At 55.2% G+C, this 25,358-nt stretch overlaps 2 protein-coding genes across 7 annotated transcripts; one reads left to right on the forward strand and one right to left on the reverse strand.

The window, feature by feature from the left end:
* The first annotated feature begins 299 nt into the window (after positions 1-299).
* On the forward strand, positions 300-3,833 carry ZACN (zinc activated ion channel). The gene is made up of 9 exons (XM_003813259.5): positions 300-396; positions 474-598; positions 737-781; positions 923-1,029; positions 1,289-1,458; positions 2,312-2,436; positions 2,579-2,789; positions 2,916-3,083; positions 3,490-3,833. Exons 1-9 carry the CDS (start codon positions 300-302, stop codon positions 3,678-3,680), a joined length of 1,239 nt encoding a protein of 412 aa, XP_003813307.1. The 3' UTR covers positions 3,681-3,833.
* EXOC7 (exocyst complex component 7) lies at positions 2,050-25,241 on the reverse strand. 6 transcript variants are annotated; one of them, XM_008965807.5, is made up of 21 exons: positions 24,643-24,802; positions 24,371-24,436; positions 22,709-22,893; positions 22,301-22,406; positions 18,819-19,041; positions 15,434-15,601; positions 12,170-12,262; positions 11,356-11,424; positions 10,204-10,349; positions 9,800-9,952; positions 9,493-9,591; positions 9,089-9,151; positions 8,685-8,751; positions 7,885-7,923; positions 7,112-7,177; positions 6,709-6,829; positions 6,345-6,440; positions 5,549-5,612; positions 5,280-5,321; positions 5,038-5,171; positions 2,050-4,781 (listed from the first exon to the last, which is right to left on the reverse strand). In XM_008965807.5, exons 1-21 carry the CDS (start codon positions 24,700-24,702, stop codon positions 4,679-4,681), a joined length of 2,163 nt encoding a protein of 720 aa, XP_008964055.1. In that variant the 5' UTR covers positions 24,703-24,802; the 3' UTR covers positions 2,050-4,678. The 6 variants fall into 6 exon arrangements, with proteins under 6 accessions (XP_008964055.1, XP_008964056.1, XP_003813299.1 ...); XM_008965808.5 differs by lacking the exon at positions 11,356-11,424; XM_003813251.6 differs by lacking the exon at positions 7,885-7,923.
* Between the last annotated feature and the right edge of the window lie 117 nt (positions 25,242-25,358).

Here is a 25,358-nt window from a genome sequence, read left to right on the forward strand (position 1 = left end):
GGTAGAGGTCCTACACCTGCCAGGTCCCCCTGGGCCGGCATTGAGCGTCTCAATGGGTTCCAGGTGGTGGAAATGGAGCGGGACAGGGACACCAAGGCAGGTGCAGTGTGGGCGGGGCTGGGTCCTGGGCTTTATCTTTGAGCATTTGCGGAACTGGGGCAGGGGCTGCCAAGTCCACGGCCCCAGAGTCCTTGCCCAGAGCAGCTGCCTCTGGCTAATTGCTCAGCTGCCAGAGAAGTGACTGGAATAGAGGTTGTAGGTTAGGCACCGCTGCTCCCTCCAGTCCCTCCGTGCAGCCGATGATGGCCCTATGGTCCCTGCTCCATCTCACCTTCCTGGGGTTCAGCATTACCTTGCTGTTGGTCCATGGGCAGGGCTTCCAAGGGACAGCAGCCAGTAGGTGGAGGGCAAGGTCATAAGCTTTGGGATTTGGGCCCTAGGGCTCCTGAGTGACCTTGACTTTTCTCTCTCAGTCTGGCCATCCCTCTTCAACGTCAACTTGTCCAAGAAGGTTCAGGAAAGCATCCAGATCCCGAACAATGGGAGTGCGCCCCTGCTCGTGGATGTGCAGGTGTTTGTCTCCAACGTGTTTAATGTGGTAAGTGCCTCTAGGCCAAGGGCCCCAAGTGCTGAGCTGGGCAGGGAACAGGACTCAGCCCTGGATAGTGCTGGGGTCTCCTGCTGCGTTCTTTCAACACAGCGCTCACCCTGAGGTGATGCATTGCCCTTCCCCCAGGACATCCTGCGATACACAATGTCCTCCATGCTGCTGCTTAGGCTGGTGAGCTCCTATGCCTGGGGAGGTGGGATGGGAAAGCCCAGCTGAGTCCAGCTCAGAACTACCAGCCTTCATCAACATGCTGAGCTTAGGGGCATGGATATGTGGAGAGCAGGAGCCTCAGTGGTGCCCTTGTGTCCCCAGTCCTGGCTGGACACTCGCCTGGCCTGGAACACTAGTGCACACCCGCGGCATGCCATCACGCTGCCCTGGGAGTCTCTCTGGACACCAAGGCTCACCATCCTGGAGGCGTAAGTGAGACAGTTCCTGCCCCAGGAATCTGCCGTGCATAGCCCTCCTTTTCCCCATCTACAACCTAGAGGCTGTCTGAGTGAATATGCCCCTCCTGGCGGTCCCCGCCGGACTAGCAGTGCACCTCCACTGCCTCGAATTCCCCTCCCACTGCCAGAACTCTGAAAGCAGCTGGGGTTGGGGGTGGGATGCCAGGGTCTCCCCCCGGCCCCGTCCAAGAAGGGGCTGGGGCTCTGGCTGTGGTGCCTTTCCCCACAGGCTCTGGGTGGACTGGAGGGACCAGAGCCCCCAGGCTCGAGTAGACCAGGACGGCCACGTGAAGCTCAACCTGGCCCTCACCACGGAGACCAACTGCAACTTTGAGCTCCTCCACTTCCCCCGGGACCACAGCAACTGCAGCCTCAGCTTCTACGCTCTCAGCAACACGGGTGCTGACAGGGCAGGGGCTGCAGGGTTGGGGAGGGGAGGAGGAAGGTGGGGGAGGGGAACTCCCAGGTCTGTGGTGCAGGGGCAGGGTGCGGGGCAAGGGGAAGGGGCAAAGGCAGACAGAAGGCGAACTCCCAGGTCTGTGTTTAGAGCAGTCTACTCCAGGCTTAGGCGGGCAGCACCTGCTCTCCCACTGCACCCCCCACTCGAGTGGCAGCCCATCTCTGTGCTCAGAGGTAGCCTCAGGGCCCCTCTCTAGGGTGACACACTCAAAGATTCGCAGCAGCTCTGCAATCCCAGAGGTCCGAGCACATCAGTCTTCTGTCCTCCCCAGAGCAACTGCCCTCCACAGCCATGGCGACTGCAGTGGCTCGGCCCCTTGCAGCAAGGCTAGAGGCTCAGGTTGCCATGGCCTCACTCCTGGAAACCACCTGAAGGTGCAGCCACCCTGTATAAACCCATCAGGTGACATCTAACTTGGCAGAGAAGTCCTACCCTTCCCTCCATGAGAGACCACAGCGGTAGCCCTGGGGATCCTGCTTCAGCTGTGAGATGATAGACTGACGAGCCTGTGACCACTTCTCCCTCCATCATGAAGTGGTGCAAAGTACATTTATTTTTACAATGAAAGCTCATCTATGAATCTGATAAAGGCCTTCCTTTAACTGGAGACAATTTGGGATGTTGCAAAACAAGGTTTGGGAAGCCCTTCTATGGATCGGTTTTGTCTCCAAGTCTGTCCCTGCCAAAAGCCATCAAAAGTCTCCATCACCCCTGGGCTCCAGTCTGCTACCCCCAGACTTGGCAGCTGGGATCTCTCCTTCCTGGTTCATAGTTCTCATTCCCACCCCTCAGCGATGGAGTTAGAGTTCCAGGCCCACGTGGTGAACGAGATTGTGAGTGTCAAGAGGGAATACGTAGTTTATGATCTGAAGACCCAAGTCCCACCCCAGCAGCTGGTGCCCTGCTTCCAGGTGACGGTGAGTCAAGTCGGGAGGAGGCCGACAGAGGGCTGCTGGAGGCGGGTGGGAGTGAGGATGCACGGCCAGAGGCCAGGCCCCATGCCCCCGATGCCCACCTCCTTCCCCCCCACCGGGAAGGCCCTGACTTTTCCCCTTCCAGCTGAGGCTGAAGAACACGGCGCTCAAGTCCATCATCGCTCTCTTGGTGCCTGCAGAGGCACTGCTGTTGGCTGACGTGTGCGGGGGGTTGCTGCCCCTCCGGGCCATTGAGCGCATAGGCTACAAGGTGACATTGCTGCTGAGTTACCTCGTCCTCCACTCCTCCCTGGTGCAGGCCCTGCCCAGCTCCTCCTCCTGCAACCCACTGCTCAGTAAGCCCTGCTCCCTTACCCAGCCTGCCCTGTTTCTCCCCGGTCACCCACTGGTGCTCAGCTCGCTGGGCACCAGAGACACAGGGACTGGCCCCTGAGCATCTCCCTGTGCCCTGCCTCCCCCAGTTTACTACTTCACCATCCTGCTGCTGCTGCTCTTCCTCAGCACCATAGAGACTGTGCTGCTGGCTGGGCTGCTGGCCCGGGGCAACCTTGGGGCCAAGAGCGGCCCCAGCCCAGCCCCGAGAGGGGAACAGCGAGAGCACGGCAACCCAGGGCCTCATCCTGCTGAAGGTGGGCAGGGGCTGGGGGGTAAGGAATGAGGCCTAGGTGCACACCTAGGGCTGGGGTGAGGGCCCGGAGGTCCAGGTGTGCGTAGAGGCCCCTTGCATCCACCCTGCTGGCTCTCCTGTCCCTGGTCTCCACCATGTCCTCCTCCCTTAGAAGAAGCAGGTCTGGGGCAGGCTTAGCCTCCCTGAAGTCCCAGGTGACCTCAATCCCCTGACAACCCATGCCTTGCACAGCCTAAGAGGGTGTTTCTTCAACTGAAGATGGCCTGAAATGGGCCAGACCCAAATTTTCATCAGCTGAGACTCTAAGAAGGGAAGCGATACAGGCTGATGACCCCTGGGGTTCACTCTTCCGCTCATGTTGAGGGGACCTTGAAGAACAGCTCCCTTCCCTGTATCTCTCCCCACAGAGCCCCCCAGAGGAGTAAAGGGGTCACAGAGAAGCTGGCCTGAGACTGCTGACCGCATCTTCTTCCTCGTGTATGTGGTTGGGGTGCTGTGCACCCAATTCGTCTTTGCAGGAATCTGGATGTGGGCAGCATGCAAGTCTGACGCAGCCCCTGGAGAGGCTGCACCCCATGGCAGGCGGCCTAGACTGTAAAGGGGCAGGGCCTGGGCTGCACACCTTAGGATGAAGTTTGCTTTCCCATGGCTGGGGGCGGGCCATGACAGGGCCTCTGGATTAAGCCACCCTGAGCTCTCCCTCCGCTAGCACACAAGCACAGAGCGTGAAATAAACCCATCTCCAGTGCAAGTGTGCCTCAAGGGTCAGTCTTCAATCTCGTCCTAAATAGGTGGGGCCCTATTTTTTGCTTCCAACCCCCATTTTGCTCCTTAACTTTTCCCCATTGTCCCTGTCTCCCAGCCCACAGGCAGGCAGCCTAATTGCTCCTTCTGCAACCACGACTGCCTGGCCCTGGGCCAAGAGGCACTGAGGCTGGGGACCAGAGACAGGGGCCTGAGGAAGGCTGTAGAGGGTGGGGCGGAACTCCTCCCCCGAACGCCTCCTGCAGTGTGCTGGACTCTAGGGAAAATGGCCAGTGAGCCTGCCTCCCCCAGCCACCTAGGGGACTCCTGGGAGGGAAAGGTCCCAGACCTCAGGCCTGTGGGCGGGCGGGAATGTGTTTTAAGGGAGGGGGTCAGTCCCGACTGCCTTTCCTCCAGGAGCTCTGGCTGCTTCTCTGAGCCCTGCCACATCTCTGGGCTGTAGGGGAGTTCTCTGTCCCCACCTCTGACCTAGGCTGGAGGGAGGGCCCTTCTGCCCTGCTGCTCTTGGTACACATGGAGCAGCAGTGGGCACAGGCCTCTGTCTTCCTTCTCTCTTTTCCTGTTTCAGAAGCCATCAGGGTCATAAAAGCCAAGGTGTGAAGGGACCCCAGGCTTCCGGGAGAGTGCTGGTTCGGCTGGGAACACGGGCTGTGGGGAAAAAGCGGAAACCAGGACTAGAGGGCTCAGGGACACAGCTCCTGGATGGGGTGGTGGAGACAGGTCTCTGTCCCAAAGGACTTCAAGCTCACCCAGCCCAGAGGCAAGTTAACACTGGTTTATCTGTCCAATGACACGCCAGTCTGGTGGAACCAGGCAGGGCTAGCAGCAGGCTCAGGCAGAGGTGTCGAAAAGGCGATCGATCATGTCGCCCACCTGCTCCACCCCGTACTTGATGTACTTCTCCGGGTTCTTGGTGAAGGGCACGCTGCCAAACCTGAGGGGGGCACTGTGGTCAGGGGACAGGGAGGGCCGACCCCTCCCCAGCTCCACCCTCAGCCTAAGGCACTCCTGATAGTCTTGGAAGGGGTGGCCCTGAGTGATTCCCTGTCTGGCCCCGCCCCAAAGCCCAGGTCGCTGGATCTGCTGCCTAAATCCACCACCCTTCTCCTTTTTCCCTTGAGGAAGAGGAGCTTGAAGAGGCCCACTGGGGCTGTGGGCAGCACAGGCTGGGAGGGGAATGGAGGGCTCACTTCTGTAGAAAGGCCCCGTAGGTCTCCTTGACAATGGTCTTCTGGGCCTGGCGAATCCTGTCCCTCTGCTCTGTGTCTGGAATAGCCCAGGCCTTCTGGATTTTGCACAGTTCTTCGAGGCCATCATTGAAGCCCTGGCCACCAAAAAGGTGAAAAAGGAAGGCACCCAGAGACAAACATTTTGGGTCTGTGTTGCCTCAACAGCAGCAGCAAGCAGTGGAAGGGAGAGGACCCCGACTCACCTTAAAACGCTCCTTGATAATCTGCCGCTCCTTGTCCCGGAGCTGGGAAGCCAGGAGAGATGGCAGAGAAAGCTCACTTCAGAGCAGAGCAGCCTGCCCCCACTCTTCCCCAAACACCCTTGGTCTGGGCCTGTCTCCTGTGTCCTGATGGCCACATGCATCCTTTGCTCTCTGATCCCAGAGGGATGCTTGTCCACTTTTTCCCAGAGACACGACAAAAAGTATCCCGTCTGCCAGACACCCCTTCCCAGCCCAGGTCTTGAGCCCACCTTGACTCCCGGCTGGAACACAGGTAGATTCTTCTCTGCGATGTAATCAGTCACCTTTAACCAGCTGCCAGACAGAAAAAGAAGCATGAGGGCAGAGGGTGGCCTGCCTCAGTGGCCTGGCTTGTTTCGTTTGCTAAATCTCTGGATCTACTTGGCGGGTGGTGGTAGGAAGGGATGTGGGTCACAACTAAGCAAACAACAGGTTTTCTTCCTGGGAAGAGAAAATCTTTAAACTGGTCACTTTTTGAGATAACATTAGGAAACACTTGAGTGTTCAATAAATTGGACAAATACTGTCAACTATACTTCACATCAATATCGTGGCAAACTAAGATGGAGAAACAGATGAGAAAGAAAGGAGTGGAGGGCAGATAAATGAGAAGGAAGAGGTAGACACATTCAAAGGGAAGAAACAAAGCCAGGAAGAAAGAGGACCAGAGAAGCACGGGATCCTCACAGAGCAAGGCTCAGCCACGTTCAAGCGCTCTCGCGACCTTGCTCTTCTCCTAGGTAAACATTACCCACGTCTCTGAGAGCCAGCTCTTCAATCATTCTTAGCCTTGACACTTGGCAGACTCCCCTCTAAAGTGGCCATAGTGGGCCCCTAGGAGCAGGTAGTGGTAGAGGAGGGGGTTTCTCTCTCCACCCCGTGAGTTTGATTAGAAACCAAGTGGAGGATTAGGGTCCAGAGGACAGGAGTTCCCCGTGACCGACTCTGTGTCCTGAGGTGCTGAGAAGGAAGAGTGCGTGGTGGCACAGGGGCCCGTGCAGGAGCAGGGCGGGCCCAGCCTCCCACCTGCGCTGGTAGGTCTGGATCTGCTGCTCAATGTGCTCCCGGTAGGAGCGCTCAGCAGTCTTCTGTGTCACTGCCACCAGCTGGATCAGTTCAGACCTGGGTCGGGGTAGGGGACAGAGGAGAGGAGGACAGGATTGGCTCCTCAGGCCCAAAGGCTGCGGCAATGCCGGGAGGGCCTCCCATTGCACCCCAAACTCCACAAGCTCTATGGCATCCCACCTTCCGGGTCCTGGGGTGGAGGAGACTGAAGCACCCCCTCCCCTTCTCGTCCACAAGAGAAGGAGCCCAGGGGGGCAGGGGCCGGCACAGCTGCACAGCCGAGGGGAAGGTGAGAGCCGCAGACTCACTCCCGCAGGCCACTTACTTCTCCAGGGACTTGAGGATGTAATTGTAGTTGTTGTGCAGGAAGATGGCGCTCAGAGCTGGGTCCTCGTACACCTTGGACTTGCTCAGCAAGTTCAACTGCAGGTTGCCCAGCACTTTACCTGCACAGGGAAAAATGGGGCCACACCCACCATGGCAGTCTGACCCAAACGACCCCACCCCAGGACCCGCGAACGCGCTCCTATCCATCGCTCCTTGTCCTGCCTCAGGAGGCCTTAGCCCAACTCCCCTCAGCCTCTGAACTAGAGGTCAGGTTGTGGTTCCAAAGGTCAGATGGCACTTAGGAGAGGGCCCTGGGAATAGCCAGAGAGCACAGACAGAAGGAAGGGAAAGTCAGGGCATGCAGGCAGCAGGGCTGCTGGTTTGCCCGGGAGAACACTCACAGATATAGGTGCTTAGCAGCCGCTTGCTGAACTCAGAGCTGTAGCTGGTGGCCGAAGAGCTGGTCTCTGTGAGAGGAGAAGTCCTGTTATTGCAGTGGCAGCAGCCAAGACCCTCAACGGCCCTTCCCCCAGGCCATGCAGCAGTCTGAGGGGACACTGAGACAGGCCCTGGGCTTCCTTGGGCAGAGCCGGCCGCCTGCTAAGCCACAGGGTGGCCCCTGCCGCAGGAAGCACCAGCCCTGGAGTTTTTGGAACCCAGAGCTGCCCTCTATGATGGGGTGGAGCTGGCCCATGTCAGCAGAAAAGCTGGCAGGAAAAGAGTGAGATGCCAGCGCCCTGTCCCCTCCTGCCCCCACCCACCCTGGGTGGTTTCTACAAGGCCCCCTTTTTCCTTTTGCCAACAGCAGAGTCTTAGAATGGGCTCCCCACAGCCTCTCCACCTTCTCCCCTACATTCGAACATCCCCTCTACCAGACCCTACTGAACAGACGAAGCTGCGGCCTGCACAGTGTGGAAGGCCGAGTGGGGACAGCAAGGCAGGGAGGCCAGGCGAGCCTGGGGGGGTGTATCCAGGGCTCTAGCCTGGGCAGGTGCTGCGGATAAGCTCAGAGACAGTGGCCTTGAAGGGAGCAGAGAGAGTTGAGAGCACCCCGAGAAAACTCATGTCCCCTCTGACTCGGGCTCCCCAGTAGGTACTGAGAGTCAGTCCCCAGGGAACCTCACCCACCAAGCTTCAGAGGGACAGGAGGGGGTTGCAGAACCGCACTGCTTACCTCGGGGGTCTAAAGGAATATTGTATGTGTCCCCAAGAACTACGGAGTGAAAGGCAGTGCACACAGAGGGGACAGAGGGAGAGACAAAGGAGGGAGAAAGATGCAAAGTGCAAAAAACAGGTTAGAAACGGCATGTCAACCCGAATCAAGCAGACCTCTCCCCACGACAGCCAAAACACAGATAGCAAGACACAGCAGGCGGGACCCTCTGAGGACCAGGGAACACCCTGGAAAGTAGAGAGCTGAGAACCGCAGGCTGGAGGCTGCCCACAGGCTCCTTGCCCCCAAAATGGGACGGGAGGAGAGGGCCCAGGGACCTCAGTGCTTGGAATGACCCAGAAAGGTGCTCTTGCTTACAGGCCAACCCCCTGAGCTCCAGTCCCAGGGCAGGGCCAGCAGGAAGACACCCAGCGGGCCCTGAGACACTTGCTACCCTCTGAAGGCCAGCTGAGCCAGCCTGATTAGGAGAGCAGGTAGACACGAGAGAAGGATTTGGGAGGGGGGCAGGGGCAGAAAGGACACCTTCCAACCAGCCAGCACCGCTCCCAGAGTGAGGACACTGCTTCCAGGGCGAGGATGGTCAAAGGGGCTGAGGGAGGGGCCAGAGGTCCAGTGTCTGGTCTTGAAAGGTGCAGGCAAACCTTGCTCTCCTGATGCTCAGCCCCAGGGACCCTCTGCTGAGCACACCTCAACCCCTCCACAGACTGGAGATACCTCCTCACTGCTACCTGCCCTCTAACCCCATGTCTCCAGGCAAGGAGGCGAGTGGGGCAGGGGGCCCAACTGGGAGGTACCAGTACCTTGGGAGGCCAGCATGGCGCCTGCCGTCTCCTGGAAGTCCAAAAGCTGCTGCAGGAAGAGGATGGCCTGGGTGGGAAGAAAACGGTGCAGAAGGGCAAGTGGCAGGCCCGGCCGACGGCCTCCCACAGCGACCCCTCTGAGTGCCCAGGGCCAGCCCAGGGCTGGGATCCGCCCAGTGAAGAGCGCAGCTGGAAACTTCATTTTCACTCTAGCCTGCCAGGAAAGGCCGTCTGCTAGAGACACTAAACATGTCACTGTCCATCCTGCCACCCAGGACTGCTCACAAAGGTGCGAGTGGCTCTGGGCCAGGCTGAGTCCCTTCCACCAGTACTCTGCCTGGCCCTGGGCCTGGGCCTGGGCCCTCCTTCCTCCCCTCTCCCTGGTGTCCTCAGGCAGCACCCACATTGCTGGTGAGCTCGTGTACGGTGCCGTCCTTCGGCATGTTGTACTCCTTGTCCGGGTCATTCTGTGGAAAAACAGCCTCTGGTTCCCTGAAGCAGCCCCCAGCCCACCCCATGCCCCAGTGCACCTGCTCATGGTGCCGCCTCCTGGCAGACGGGTGCTAGGACACCTCTCAGGCACAAAGGCTGAGCCAGGCTGGACCAAGGGGGAGAGGCCCTTCCCACTTCAGAGGGCTTGGAGGCCCCAGGAAGGAAAGGAAGGCACATGGGTGCTGACAGGCCAGTGGCACAGCTGGCTGCCCCGGGACAACACACCCTCTTGGAGGCCTGCTCTGAGTGTCCCCCAGGGCCAGGTCACTGTGGTGCTGGGCCGGGAGGGAGGGAGAAAGGGGAGGACAGCAGGGACCTTGATGTTGTCTGCGAAGTCCTCCAGCGCTTTGGCACCGATGGTCTCCATGGATGTGATGAGGCCAGGCAGCTTGTTCTTTGTGCTGGCGGCCGTGCCCTGAGGAAGCACAGGGGAGCCCCCAGCTCACCTCCAGTCGCTCTGTGAGCATCTCACTCACCCAGGGCCCTTCCTAAGCTGCTTCCATGCACCCTCAGAGCAGAAGTGTGGGACAGAGAATGGGGTTCTCCCAGGGAGGGATGGGGCGGCCACACCCGGCAGCACGATGCCTCCTGGCTGTGTTTTTGAGGGCCCCTCGCCCACATACCTGGAGCACCTGGTCAAACTCAGGCTTGGTCTGCTTGAGATGCCGCAGGATGGGGAAGACGGTGAGCACCGTGGAGAAGTCGTGTCGCACGATGGCCTTCCGGGCAGCAGACACGATGTTCTCCCCTTCAAGCATCAGCCCATCCAGGGCATCCTGAGGGGGCAGGGAGACAGTTCAGGGAAGGGTGGGGCGGTGGGAGCTAGTTCTGGGCTAGTGGGGGATCCTTGCAGTATGTAGGGGGGCCAGTGTGCAGGAAGAGGGGTGACAGGGAGGTGGTGAGCGTCCACCCAGGACCGGTCCCCAGGGCACGAGGTGGTGGTGGTGGGTGGAGTTGAGGGCTGCAAAAGTCTGTTGTGACAGCTCTTGCTGGGGCTGGCTGCAGAGCCCCCAGGGCGGGGCGGGACCTGTATCAGGGAGTCGAAGGTCTTCTTCTGGTGGTGCTCGGGGATGATGTCGGCCAGCAGCTGGTACTCGCTCTGCGCCAGCTTGACGAAGGCACTGACGCAGTGGATGTAGGCATCGGTCTCCACGTCCAGCATGTCATCTCTCCCTGGGGGATGGCACAACTCTTGAGCTGCTGGTCTGGGGCTAGCCACACTCCTGGCTGGGGGCGGCGTGGGTCCCCCAGCTCCTGGCCTGTACCCCACACTGGCAGAGGATGGGGAAGAGGCTGACTGTTCTGGCAGAAAGCTGCAAGGGAGCCAGCAGGCCCCACCAGGTTCGAGGGGAATAAAAGGAGCTGAGCCCAGCCTTTGTTCTGGCTTCATTCTCGGCTCTGCGCAGACAGTGGGATCAGACACCAGAGGCAGGAGAGTGACGGACAGAAAGATAAGGAGGGAAGATTCCTGAATCAGCGTCCTGGATAAGGTGGTTTGACCCCAGGACTGAGCATTCTGAGTTGTACCTGAAAGAGGGCAGCCCAGGGTGGGCAGGTGGCTGTGCCACCTCAAGGAGGCTGGCACTGGGGTCATCCATGTGGGCAAATGCGGGGCCTGTGAAGGAAGTGACCAGCCCAGTCAGGGCTTCTGGAACATCTAAGAGGGTGGTTGGCTGCAGCTTCTGAGGCTGGCTGGCATGGGGTCAAAATCTAAGAGGCTAGTAAGTCCCAGAGAGGAGGGGTTGCCAGCTGCCCCAGGAGGAGGCCAGACCCTATTACTGGAGGCCACGGCGGGGGCGCCTGCAGGCAAAACCGGCGGCAGAACCGCCTGGTCCTATGTGCCAAGGGATGGGCTCCGAGGGGATCAGAGCTCTGAATTGTTGCAGGAGGCGGACGTCAGGGCTCCCTGCCCTCAAGGGAGCCACCTTCCCTCTCTGCCTGCTTTCCGAGGAGCAGCGGCTTCTCCCCTTGGCCCAGGCCTGACAGTCAGGCACGCACTCCCATCTGGAGAGAGGCAAGGAGACCTAGGCCCAAAAGAGAGAGAGTGGAGAGAGGCGCATAGGCCTGGCCCATCCTCAGAGCAGAGTGGGCCCAGCTGGGCCGGGCAGGAGCAGGCCATCCGGGGACCGCTGCGAAGGCAGTGTCAGCGGCTGCCCTCGGGCTGGGCTGCGGTACTCACCGGCCAGTGGCCCGTGCTTGTCGTTCAAGGCCTCGGACAGGTGCTTAACTCGGAAATCATGCTCGTGACCTGGCGAGATGTTGGCCGCACAAACACAAGCAGCGTTTATCCAGGGGCCAGGCAGGCCGCCCCTTGGGGTACAGGGAAGAAGCCCTTCATCTCCAGGAGGGGGACGTCAGATGGGGATGGGGAAGGGGGCATCGGAGAGGGCCCTGAGCCCCTCCTCTACCTCAAGCCACCTTGGGAACAGCCGTTTCAAGCCTGACTTCAGTGAGCACCCAGGACCGTCCTTAGCTGCTCATTTCCCCAAGCCTGGAGGCCCAGGGAAAGCGGAGAAGGACCAAGGAGGGGCTGAAGAGCTGATGCTTGGCCCCAGGGGGGTTCCCCACCTCGCTGTATTTGGGGAAAGCCCCAGTTTGCCTGTCCTCTGCTGCACACACTCCCCTTTCTAAAGATGGGAAGGCCGGGAGGCCTCGGCCAGCTGGGGCCTGCCACTGCTGGTCTGAGCGTGAAAGGGCTGCCCCAAGACAAATAACTTTTTCTGAGTTCACACAGGAGACAAGGACAGAGACAGGGAAGGGAGGAGGGAAGCCTCAGGGAGGGCAGAGCTGCCATCAGCCAGAGAGGACCAGGCCGAGGGCTGCGAAACTGTCCCTGCGCCCGCTGAAGCCCGAGTGGCATCGGGGACCTGCCGTTCCCACCCTGCTCCCCTCAGGGTTTCTCCCGAGGCCCTCCTGGGGGAGGCTCTGCCCTGCCAAGTGCGTGGACACACAGTGGAGGAGGAAGGGACAGGAGGGGAACACAGGGTGATTACCTTCCAGAGGAATGAGGTTAGAGCCCCCCTTTTTCCCATCTAGACCATGCTGGGAATACTGTTTCAGAAGGTTCTGAGCCTTACGGATCGTCCCTGTCACCAGAGCCACACAGAGAGGAGATAAGAAGACCTAGGAAATGAGTGAGAGAAAACAGCAGCGGCCCTCCACCTGCCCCCCAGGCCCCGCACCCAGCTCCCCAACAGTGAGCAGGCCCTTCCCTGAGACCACCAGAGACGCTGGGGACAAGGATGAAGGAAAGGAATCATTTCCTTCTCCAAATGGAGCCTTGATTCTACTACCGACCCTCCTTGTTCTGGATTTCAGCTCATTTCTGAAAGGACAGAGGGTAATGAAGATGGACCAAGATCCACCAGGAGAAGTCAAAAATACGGAGTGGCATCATAATCAGAACAGGCGAAGGCTCAGGTCGGAGGAGCCGGTGACAAAGCTCGCATACCCAGAGGGCACAACCAGGGTGGGAGAGCCTGGGGGGCACCCTGAAGCCAGCAGGCCCCCAGCCCAGCCCCAAACTCCAGGCAGAGTTCTCCGAGCATGCTCAGTGTTGGGACGTACGCCAAACAGCAGCCAGCAGGAAGCCACCCCGACTGAACTTCCGGGGGAGCGCTGTGCCCAAGGCGGACGGCTCAGAGACCCAGAGGCAGCCTAGCCCCACACCAGAGTTCCCCAAACCACCAAAGCGAAAAGAAAAAATCCAAAAGTCAAGAAGGGGTTAACAGAAGCCACCACACAGAGCACCTGGAGGGTGTGCACGGAAGGAGAGGGCACATGCTCTTGGCATGGGGGAGAAAAACAATAGTTAGTATCACAAGTGAAAACAATGAGAACAAAATGGCAGCACCCACAGCCGCCTGGGTCAGCCTGCTTTGTGGGAATGAGACATCTCAGGCCAGAAGACGTCGGGAAATCAACTCGCATCTCAAGTAGACAAGTGCAGCTGCCTTGTTAACAAAATGTATAGGGGCAGAAAGGCACCCGGGATGACCCCCACCCCTACAGTCTATCTGAGCACAGTGAGGCTGCTGTGTCCTGGCAGCTCCCCAGAAAGCTGAGGGAGAAAGGGGCAGTGTCTGGAGGCTCACTGCTTACACCTGCACCGCACCACACCGCACGACACCACAATTAGCTTGTTTTTTTTTTTTTTTTTGAGACAGTCTCACTCTGTCGCCCAGGCTGGAGTACAGTGGCACGACCTCGGCTCACTGCAACCTCTGCCTCCTGGGTTCAAGTGATTCTCCTGCCTCAGCCTCCCAGGTAGCTGGGATTATAGGCATGCGTCACCACACCCAACGAATTTTTTTTCTATTTTTAGTAGAGACAGGGTTTCACCATGTTGGCCAGGCTGGTCTTGAACTCCTGACCTCAGGTGATCTGCCCGCCTCGGCCTCCCGAAGTGCTAGGATTACAGGCGTGAGCCACCATACTTGGCCCATAATTAGCTCCTAATAACCAAGGCCTGGCTCACATCTGCCTTGCTCATGCTCTCCCCTTCAGCGAGTGCGGCTCACTAATGAGTAAATCTGATTCCTGCCCCACAACCCACCAGGAGCAGACACAGACGCAGGTGCACGCCGGCAGGATGTGGGTCGCGGATGTGGATCTAGCAGCCGCCAAACCTGTCAGGCTCCCAATTGCCTCCAGGGATGCTGAGGTCGGTGCTTCACCACCTGGGAGGCCTCCCTGTCCCTCTCCTCAGAAGTGGGAACCGACATCCCCAGAGCCTGACTCCCTAGAGCCTGACATCGGTCCTGAGCCCACCAGTTCCTGACAACTCTGAAACCCCACAGCTGGAGTTTTCCTCTTGTGTCTCTGGCCCAAGGATGGATGTGGTCCACTGTGAGCCACCTGAGATCAGATCCCTCCTGCCTGAAAGGCCAGGTGGCTGCATGGCCAGCGGGCACACTTAAGGCAGTGCAAATAGGGCTCTGGGGCTTCTGGGGGACCTGTCAGGGAGCCAGGCAGAAGAGGAAGCAAGCACAGACTGGCTGGGGCCCAAGCATCCTCGCAGCCTCATAGAGACAGCCACTCCCCACCACACAGAAGGCACAGAGCTGCTCCATCCGCTGTGCAGGCAGCTGCGCCCACAGGCTGGGCTGGCAGTCCCCATTTGCAGCAGGTTTTGGCTGGTGGGCAGGATTTCCACACTGGAGGGAGAAGGCCCCAGGCACCAGCTCCCTAATGCTCTACTCCCTGAGGGCAGCCCCTGCTCTGCCTGTTTCTCCAAACCCTAAACAAAGGCCTGCAGGGGAGCGGCTGCTCTTGTGGAACAGACACCTCACTCTCTGAGGGGCATGGGCAGGCAGGGACTGGAGAAACCAAGGGTGTAAGTAAGCTCTACCCAAAGCTTGTTGTCATAAGCAGGTGCCACAGGCCACAACTAGGGCATGTGCCCACAGCAGCAGCTGGACAGGGGGCCAGCCTGGGTGGGAGCAGCCCCGGCTTCTCCAGCTTTCTTTTTCAGTGCAATCTCAGCAGCCCCACCCCAGAACATCCCAGCACATCATCGAGCTGCGGGCAGCATCTCTCAGTGGCCAGACATAGCCGGGCTTGCCAAGCTGTAGCTGGCAGAGACACTGTTTACCTGGAGCACAGACTATAAGGGATATGATGCCGGGAGAAAGAACAGACAGATGACGAGATGTTCACCCAGGACAGCAACACCCACCGGCCCCGGCCTCTCATCATGGTGCCCCTTTCCACAAGTCACTCGCTCGCACTGGAGCCCAAAGCCAGTTTAAGTTCTTCCGAGAGGATGCTCTGGGGTTTCTTTCCTTTCTGGATCAACTGGGAAAGTGAAATTCTTCCCATCCAGCTCTCAGCTACACGTCACTTCAGATCACCCTGCCTTTCTGGAAGGTGAAGGTTGGAGCACCTATCCCCTCGCTATCCCAGCATCCTGGCGGCAGTAGTGTGCCTGGCCTTCTGACAGGGCGACGTGTATGTGAGGGAGGAGGCCTAGGCAGGGGCTCTGCCTCAGGTGGGATTCGCTGAGCACCTGTGTTACTCCCCTACTCCAAAGAAGCTGTGTAACCCCAGGCTCTGCTAGCTGGAAGGAAGAGTCTTGCTCTGGGGGGGCCTCACTGGGTGGGTAGACACTTGCTTTCTGTCCTGTGTACCTACAGTCGGGGTTACCACGACGACAAGCTCTGGAGGGGTCTGACGCTGCGAACGCTAGATTGGACTAAAGCAGTACAGTCCCAGTCAGCCTCTGGCTGTTGCAGAGATGGGCCAGGATGGGGGCTCACCTGGCCGCTTGACTGGCTTCTTGGTAGGTGTGTCTTTCCTCTTGTTGGGGATAGCAGGGGAGTAGGGAACCCCAGAGGAAGAACTGCTCTTATGGAAATGCTCCTTCAGTCCTTTGATGGAGCGGTCCAGCTGGCTGGAGCGTATCTGGTAGTAGACGTTCATGAAATCTGAGGAGACACAGAGGGATAGAGGTACGGCTGCCAGGCCCTGTCTCTGCCTTGCAGACCCACCATGTCTACCTGTCAAACCTGTCAACCCTTCTTAGCATCTGCTCCCTGCTCTGGTCACAAGCCACCCATATCTTGTCCCAAATCAGGCAAAGTCTTTCAAAGTCTTTTTTTTTTTTTTTTTGAGATAGGGTCTTGCTCTGTTGCCCAGGCTGCAGTGCAGTGGCACGATGTCAGCTCACTGCAGGCTCGACCTCCTGGGCTCAAGTAATCTGCCCACTTCAGCCTCCCAGAGTGCTGGGATTACAGGCGTGAGTCACCATGCCTGACCAGGCAGTCTTAAAAGAGAAAAACACCCTCTGATAGAACTGATAATTAGTTGTAAGTTGTTTTTTTTTTTTGAGACAAGGTCTTACTCTGTCGCCCAGGCTGGAGTGCAGTGGTGTGATCTTGGCTCACCGCAAACTCTGCCTCCCAGGCTCAACCAATTATCTTGCCTCAGACTCTTGAATAGCTGGGATTACAGGCATGCGCCACTACCACCCAGCTAATTTTTGTATTTTTAGTAGAGATGGGGTTTCACCATGTTGGCCAGGCTGGTTTTGAACTCCTGACCTCAAATGATTCACCAGCCTCAGCCTCCCAAAGTGCTGGGATTACAGGCATGAGCCACCGCCCAGCCCTAGTTGTAAGCTTTTTTTTTTTTTGAGACAGAGTTTCATTCTTGTCATCCAGGCTGGAATACAATGGCACGATCTTGGCTCACTGCAACCTCTGCCTCCCGGGTTAAAGTGATTCTCCCGCCTCAGCCTCCCAAGTAGCTGGGATTACAGGCATGAGCCATCGCGCCCAGCCCTAGTTGTAAGTTTTAAATAGTACTTTTTTTAAAATAAAAAAACAAAGTTAATATCCAGATTCAACTTGGTAAGGGGTCAAAGAACATGAGCTCTATAGGAAGCAAAAAGACAACAAATGTCAGTGAATGAAAAACACACATCTTTAGCCATTAATAAAGTATAAATTTAAAAAATTAGAGGACTGTGATAGTCCTATCAGATAGCAAAAACAAAAATTAATGAAGAACAAATGGCCATGGAACTGTCGATGAGTCCATTGATTGGCCTGATCTATTTAGAGAGGAGCTAGTGATGGCAAGAAGGTTACAAGTATCTTCAGACACTTACACCTAATCCCTGCACCCTTGAGAATAAACCCTCAAGAACTTCCTCAAAGAAAAAAGCAATCCACAAAGGTATGTCCATTTTGGTACCATTCATCAATGCTGAAAAACAGGAAGAGCTCCTTGCACACATGACTGAGGAAAAGGACATGAAAACTATGGTGGATTTCAGAAGTTCCCAACAAATAGTTTACAAGGAACCCCGACATAAGAAATGAACCAAAACACAGAGGCACGGGCTGAGAGGTCTGGAGGCTGTCCACTGGGCCTCCCTCTCGATCCTAAGGAGCTCCTGAAAATCTTCTGCCGAGCTGTCATCAGCTCACGAGCCACAATGTGTTCATGTGATCAGATACATCGCGGCCGTGAGACCTGCCGCCACACAGTTCTGGGGGAAGGCAAGCCCGCGCTGACAACTTGGTATGTGTACACACAAACAAAGAGAAGAGTTGGAGGGCTAAAAAGTGCAACATTGCCAGGCGAGGTGGCTCATGCCTGCAATCCCAGAACTTATGGAGGCCGAGGCAGGTGGATCACCTGAGGTCAGGAGTTCAAAACCAGCCTGGGCAACATGGTGAAACCCTGTCCCTACCAAAAAATACAAAAATTAGCTGGGCATGGTGGCGGGCACCTGTAACCCCAGCTACTTGGGAGGCTGAGGCAGAATTGCTTGAACCCAGGAGGCAGAGGTTGCGGTGAGCCAATATCATGCCACTGCACTCCAGCGTGGGTGACAGAGTGAGACTCTGTCTCAAAAAAAAAAAAAAAAAAAGTGCAACACTGAATATCTATTGGAGTTTTTCTTTCTTCCTTTCTTTTTTTTGAGATGGAGTTTTGCTCTTGTTGCCCAGGCTGGAGCGCAATAGTGCACTCTCGGCTCACTGTAACCTCTCGGGTTCAAGAGATTCTCTTGCCTCAGCCTCAGTAATAGCTGGGATTACAGGCATGCGCCACCACGCCCAGCTAATTTTGTATTTTTAGTAGAGATGGGGTTTCTCTATGTTGGTCAGGCTGGTCTTGAACTTCTGACCTCAGGTGATCCGCCCACCTTGGCCTCCCAAAGTGCTGGGATTACAGGCATGAGCCACTGCACCCGGCCTTCTTTCTTTTGAGACAAGAGTCTCACTTTGTCACCCAGGCTGGAGTACAGTGGCGTGATCTTAGCTCATTGCAACCTCCACCTCCCAGGCTCAAGTCATTCCTCCCCACCTCAGCCTCCCAAGTAGCTGGCTCTGCAGGCATGCGTCACCACACCCAGCTAATTTTTTTATTTTTTGTAGAGACAGGGTTTTGCCATGTTGGCCAGGTCTCGAACTCCTGAGCTGAAGCGATCCACCCACCTCAGCCTCCCAAACTGTTAGGATTACAGGCATAGCCACAGCACCTGGCATAAATAAACCTTAATAGTGCTCATCTTTGGCTTAGGTAATGGAGGCATCAGGGAATGGGAGATGGACTTTTACTTTTCGCCCATGGCTTTGAAAATTTTACAACTAATCAAAAAAGGCAAAGGAACATAAAAATCAAGACAAGAAAAGTTTGAATTTGCCTAGATTCACCACTTGATATACAAGTCATAGAATGGTTGCTTATATTCTTATATTGGTTCCAGTTAAACATCCTTTTATCAAAAAAACCATGACAGGTGGATTAAAGAATAAAGGGGGCCAGGCATGGTGGCTCACATCTGTAATCCCAGCACTTTGGGAGGCTGAGGTGGGCAGATCACCTGAGGTCAGAAGTTCAAGACCAGCCTGGCCAACATGGTGAAACCCCATCTCTACTAACAATACAAAACTTAGCCAGACATGGTGGCATGCGCCAGTAATCCCAGCTACTCGGGAGGCTGAGGCAGGAGAATCGCTGGAACCCGGGTATGCAGAGGCTGCAGCAAGCCGAGTTGCACCATTGCACTCCAGCCTGGGCAACAGAGCAAGACTCCATCTCAAAAAAAAAAAAAAAAAAAAAAAAAAGAACAAAGGGGAGAAAACTCCCTCTGCCTCTGGTGTGCCATGTGGGCAAGCCAGAATCCCTTACCTTGGTTGCGGCCATATTCCACCAGCCAGCGGGAGATGCGAATGACATCCTGGAGGACGCTCTCGGGCAGGTGCTCCAGGGCCACGTCCTCCTGGGCCTCCAGATCATCGTCACCACTGATCAGATCCAAGATGAGCACGGGCGAGACGACCTTACTGTGCCGCGTCATCAGGCTGCGAAATTCGGACTCCAGGGCCTCCTTCCCGCGCTCAAAGAGCAGTTTCTGCAGAGACAACAGAAGGAAGCGGGTGCCTGCCGCTTCAGTGTTCTGCCAGTCCTGGCCTTCCCCTGCCTGTGCCAGCGCTGTCTTCTTAACTCAGGGCCTCTGCCCTTTTCTGCCCTGATATCTTTTTTTTTTGAGAGGGAGTCTTGCTCTGTCACCAGGCTGGAGTGCAGTGACACAATCTTGGCTCACTGCAACCTCCGACTTCCTGGTTCAAGCAATTCTCCTGCCTCAGCCTCCTGAGTAGCTGGGATTACAGGCACGTGCCACCACGCCCAGATAATTTTTATATTTTTAGTAGAGACGGGGTTTCACAATGTTGGCAGGATGGTCTTGATCTCCTGACCTCAGGTGATCCACCCGCCTCAGCCTCCCAAAGTGCTGGGATTACAGGCGTGAGCCACTGCACCTGGCCTGCCCTGATATCCTTTAACCCAAAGAAGAAACGTTGGGAAGCGGCCTTGGTGACTCCTTTACTTCATGTTCTCTCAAAATTTGTGTTTACAGGTAAAACCCAGGGTTTTACAAGAAGTAGGTGCTTAATAAATACTGGCTGATTGGCCGTGCACGGTGGCTCACGCCTGTAATCCCAGCACTTTGGGAGGCCGAGGCGGGCAGATCACAAGGTCAGGAGATCGAGACCATCCTGGCTAACACGGTGAAACTCCATCTCTACGAAAAATACAAAAAAAAAATTAGCCGGGCGTGGTGGCGGGCGCCTGTAGTCCCAGCTACTCGGGAGGCTGAGGCAGGAGAAAGGTGTGAACCCAGGAGGCGGAGCTTGCAGTGAGCCGAGACTGCGTCACTGCACTCCAGCCTGGGTAACAGAGCGAGACTCCGTCTCAAAAAAAAAAAAAAAAAAAATACTGGCTGATTATTTTCTCACTGAACCGTTAATTTGTCTTCTTGTTAGTGGGGGGTTTGCAAAAGAAAATAAATAAATAAATTGAAAAATATCAAGTTGAAAACTTTTGTGCTGCAAATGATACCACCAACAAAGTGAGGATAACCCACAGAATGAGAGAAAATATTTGTAAACACGTATCTGATAAAAGACAGGTATCCCAAACATAAAAGAGAATGAATCTGTCCACACGATGATATATATAAGAGGGTTTATAGCAGCATTATTCACAAGAGACAAAAATTGGAAACAACCCAAGTGTCCATCAAAGGATAAATGGCTAAAGAAAATGTGGTATGGCTGGGCACGGTGGCTTACGCCTGTAATCCCAGCACTTTGGGAGGCCGAGGCAAGCAGATCACCTGAGGTCAGGAGTTCAAGACCAGCCTGGCCAACATGGTGAAACCCCGTCTCTACTAAAAATACAAAAAATTAGCTCAGTGTGGTGGCAGGCACCTATAATCCCAGCTACTCGGGAGGCTGGGACAGGAGAATCGCTTGAACCCAGGAGGCGGAGGTTGCAGTGAGCCAAGATTGTGCCATTGTACTCCAGCCCAGGCAACAAGAGCATAACTCCGTCTCAAAAAACAAAACAAAACAAAAAACCAAAAAAAGAAACTGTGGTCTATCCACAAAAAGGAATATCATATGGCAAGAAAAAGAAATGAAGTACTGATACATGCTATAGCATGGATTGATCTTGAAAGCATCACGCTAAGTGAAAGAGGCCAGTCACAAAAGGCCATGTATTATAAGATACCATTTATATTAGAAATTCAGAATAGGCAAATCCATAAAGACAGAAAATAGATTTGTGATTTCCAGAGGCCAAGTCACCATCTTGCTCTGATGATCTAATGACCCCAAAACTTAAACACAAAAATATAATGAAGGCAGGTACAGTGGGTAATGCCCGTAATCCCTCCCAACACTTTGAGAGGCCAAGGTGGGAGGATCACCTGAGGACAGTAGTTTGAGACCAGCCTGAACAACACAGGAAACCTCATCTCTACAAAAAATTTAAAACTTAGCTGGGTATGGTTGCACATGCCTGTGGGCCCAGCTACTTGGAAGGCTGAGGTGGGAGGATTGCCTGAGCCCAGGAGTTCGAGGCTGCAGTAGCTATGGTTGTGCCACTGCAGTCTGGCCTAGATGACAAAGCCAGACCCTGTCTCTTAAGATAACAATGCAAAAAAAAATCACATAGATTCAAGTTCCTAGAGTAGATTCACAGAAACAGAAAGTGGAATGGTGGTTACCAGAAGACAGAGGAAGGGAGAATGGGAAGTTAGTGTTTGATGGGAGTGGAGTTTCACTTGGAGAAGATGAACATATTTGTGGAGATAATAATGGTGATGGCTACACAACATTGTGAATCTACTTAATGCCACTGTTAACTTAGAGTTAAAATAGCACATTTTGGCCAGGCGCGGTGGCTCACACCTGTAATCCCAGCACCTTGGGAGCTGAGGCGGGTGGATCACCTGAGGTCAGAAGTTTGTGACCAAACTGGCTAACATGGTGAAACCCCATTTCTACTAAAACTACAAAAAAAAAAAAAAAAAAAAATTAGCTGAGAGTGGTGGCGCACACCTGTAATCCCAGCTACTCAGGAGGCTGAGGCAGGGGAATCGCTTGAACCTGGGAGGCAGAGGTTGCAGTGAGACGAGATCGTGCCATTGCACTCCAGCTTGGGAAACAAGAGCAAAACTCCATCTCAAAAAAAAAAAAATTTATATTATGTATTTTTAACCAAAATAAAGGAACAACAAATGCATTTATAAAAATCAAACGTGGCTGGGTGCAATGGCTCACGCCTATAATCCCAGGCCAAGGCGGGGGATCATCTGAGGTCAGGAGTTCGAGACCAGTCTGGCCAACATGGCGAAACCCCATCTCTACTAAAAATACAAAAATTAGCCAGGTGCGGTGGCGAGTGCCTGTAATCCCAGCTACTTGGGAGGCTGAGGTGGGAGAATCACATGGACCTGGGAGGCAGAGGTTGCAGTGAGCTGGGCACTGTACTCCAGCTTGGGTGACAGAGCAAGACTCTGTCTCAGGAAAAAACAACAACAACAACAACAACAACAACAAATCAAATGTTAAGTTTATATTTTATATGTAATTTATAATTTAATTTTTATAATACATTAACAAGTTTTATAATAAAGAATTTTTAATAATAAAAAATGTGTAATTCTTGAAGCAGAGATCCTAATGCCTATAGGATGTACTGTGCTATATCCTTCTGTGTATTCTACTGCATACATCCTCAAGCTGGCTCCATGTCCCTCATGAGACCAGGGCAGAGACTGATATCCCCAAGCTTCTCACATTATTCTGCGGACCCCTTACCACTTTGTTGAGTTCTGGGCTGTCTGGGCTGTTGTCCTGGAAATACTCCACTGCCTTCTGAATCTTGGCCATGCTTCCCAGGTACTCTTCCAGCCTACCTGTGGGGCTGGGAAAGAAAAGAGCCAGGTCAGGCTGGGGCATGGGGGATGAAGAAGGACTAAGGACACAGTATTTGGGAAGAAGAAAATTAATACAGGGGACTCCAGGCTCAAATATATTCTATCCCCCCACTGCCTTTTAAGGCCTAGGGCTTAAAAGGCGTCTCACTGTGTTGTCCAGACTGGTCTTGAACTCCTAGTCTCAAGCGATCCTCCCACCTCAGCCTCCCAAATTGTTGGGATTACAGACCAACCCTCCTGTTGGCCCAGGAGGCATTAGGAATTGACCCTCTGGGCCTCACTCACTCACCCCTCTCTGATGATCTTCTCAGTGTCACTGGCCACATGGTAGTAGCTGATGACATGGTCCAGGCAGGACAGCGTCTTCTCAACATTCTCCTGCAGCCGCTGCAGATTCTCCGTCTGCTTGTGCACAGGGATGATGGAGTTCTCCAGCTTCATAAGGCGGCTCTCAAAGGATGATAAGATAGACACCTGCGGGAGGGGAGCCTCTTGATCTTGGGACTCACAGTGGTCCCAGCACTGCTTCTACACACCCACCTTCGGCATTTCCTGCCTTTTCTCTGGTTTTCTAGACAATAAACTCCACAAGCGAAGGAACAGGGTGTACCTGTTCCCCACTGTATCTTCAGCACCTATCATGTGCCTGGCATATAGTAGGTGGTCTAAGACAAATTGGTTGAAATTTTATTTGAAGGCAAACCAAGCATCAAATTAATTCTTCTTAAAATAATCAGCCCAAGATGGCTTCCCTTCCACCCTTTGAAGCCAAATCTCAACTTCTGTTCTCTCTGAAGCATTCCTAAACCGGACTGGAAATAGTTTCATACAGAGTAGCCTCAAATGCATTGCTGTATCTTCAAAACCCTCTCTAAGGATGAAACTCATTGAATAAGGACTAGAGGCTGGGCGTGATGGTTCATGCCTGTAATCCCCAGAATTTGGGAGGCTGAGGCGGGAGGTTAGCTTGAGACTAGGAGTTCAAGACAAGCCTGGACAACACAGTGAGACCCTGTCTACACACACAGACACACACACACACACACAATTAGCAAGGCGTGGTGGTGTGTGCCTACAGTCCCAGCTGCTAGGAGGCCGAGGCAGGAGGACTGCCTGAGCCCAGGAGTTAGAGACTGCAATGAGCTACAGTCATGCCACTGCACTCTAGCCTGCACAACACAGCCAGACTCTGTCTCTAAAAAAAAAAATTTAAAAATTAAAATTTTTAGAAAAGGACTAGGACTTTATTATTGTGTGACTAAATGCAAATACAAGTTTGTATTTACTCACTTTGTGCTTTTCCAGTCTCCCCTAGGAATAAAGAAGGAAACTCACTTATTGAGTACCTATTGTATACCAGGCACTGTGCAAGATGCAGTCGCATGCATTAGCGCATATGACCTTCACAGACACACTGGGAGGCTGGCACAGTCTCTGTTTTAGCAGATGAATTCGCTGACACCAGTTACCTATCAGGAGCCGCACATTTAAGCAGATGGGCAAGGACTAGATCCCAGATCTGCCTGACTTCAGAGCTCTTTCTTTCCCTAAAGTCCTCTGGAGTGAAGGCTGAGTCTTCTCTGCCCTCAGGAATCTCAAAGTGCCAACCTCCTGGGCAGAGAGTCCACTGACAATGACATATGCCCAGTACCTAGCCCAACTGGTCAGACTCACTGAGTGTTTGCAGAAGGAGAGAAGGAAGAATGGCGAGCTTAGACAGAAAGCAGCAAGTCCAGGCCAGTGGGAAGCGCAGCCTCCTCAGTGAGGGTACGGAACATGGGGAGGGGGCTAGGCAGGAGAGATGCCAAACTGTTGCTAGATAAACCCACACACTGCCTCCGTCGCTGCCCATTCCAGAACTCCAGGCCGCAGGAACCGGAACCGCCAGGTCGCAAGGCTCTCCCCCAGGGTCCGGAGGCCTGCCCTCTCCCCCAGCTGCGGGGAGACTCACCATGTTCTTAGTGAGCTGGTCGCTCTTCTCCAGGCTGTCTCGGATGAAGGACAGAGTCTCCTCCTCCTGGGCGCAGGCAAGGGGAGGACATCACCAGAAATCAGAAGCTAAAGGAGACCACTGCGTCCCAACCCCACGGCCTAGCCCCCAACCCCATCTCCTCGCTGGGTGCGCTCCCTCCCACCCCTGCCTCCTCCATGAGTAGACAATCAGGCCCCGCTGTTGGCCCTTTTCCCTCACCTCTTCCCCAGCCTCCCCAGGCCCACGCCCACCTGCTTCAGCTTGTCCTCGATCTCCCGCCGTCGGACGGATGCCTCCTGTGGGGGAATCATGGCTCCGAACCCCGCGGCTCCCACTCCCCAGTATCTTTCCTCCGCGGGCCCACCGGGCCCCCGTCCCCGTCACACCCACTTCCGCTCTTGGTCCCGCCCCGGGACGCCTGGGCGGAGCCATGTTGGGAGTAGCAGGCTGAAGTGCGCCTGCGCGGAGCCCAAGAACGGACCGACGGCCATCTTGAGTGTGGCTGGGAAGAGAAGTGTATTCGGATGCTGCAAGGGACCTCGACGCGGGTTCCTTGCCTCAGCAGAGGTTTTCGATCGGCCTTATGTCCCGCGGCTGGCAGGACACTTAGAGCTCACTTGCTGTTTTCGTTGAAAGACCGACCCTTTTGATAAAGACTGCTGGGGAAGGCGACGAATTCCTTTCCCCAGGTCGCATTCTATGGGCAGGCACCAAGGCCAATTGCGTTCCCCACAAAGCCCCGCACGGAGCAGGTGACACAGTAGATGCCTAACGTGTGTCCATGTAATGAACCAGGGGCTTGTGTACTTGTTTCCGCCTTCCACCCTGCATTACGCAAAAACGTATCCTGTGGGCGGGCGGGGCTGCTCCGGAGCTCCAGGCCCAGACCCAGCGTCCAACTGCAGCTCCAGGGGACGGGGTGGGGGGCGCCCCTGGATCAACTTCCCTGCGGGGCTGGATGTTGTGG

This window comes from Pan paniscus, chromosome 19 (assembly GCF_029289425.2).
Source record: "Pan paniscus chromosome 19, NHGRI_mPanPan1-v2.0_pri, whole genome shotgun sequence".
In the NCBI taxonomy this organism is placed as follows: domain Eukaryota; kingdom Metazoa; phylum Chordata; class Mammalia; order Primates; family Hominidae; genus Pan; species Pan paniscus.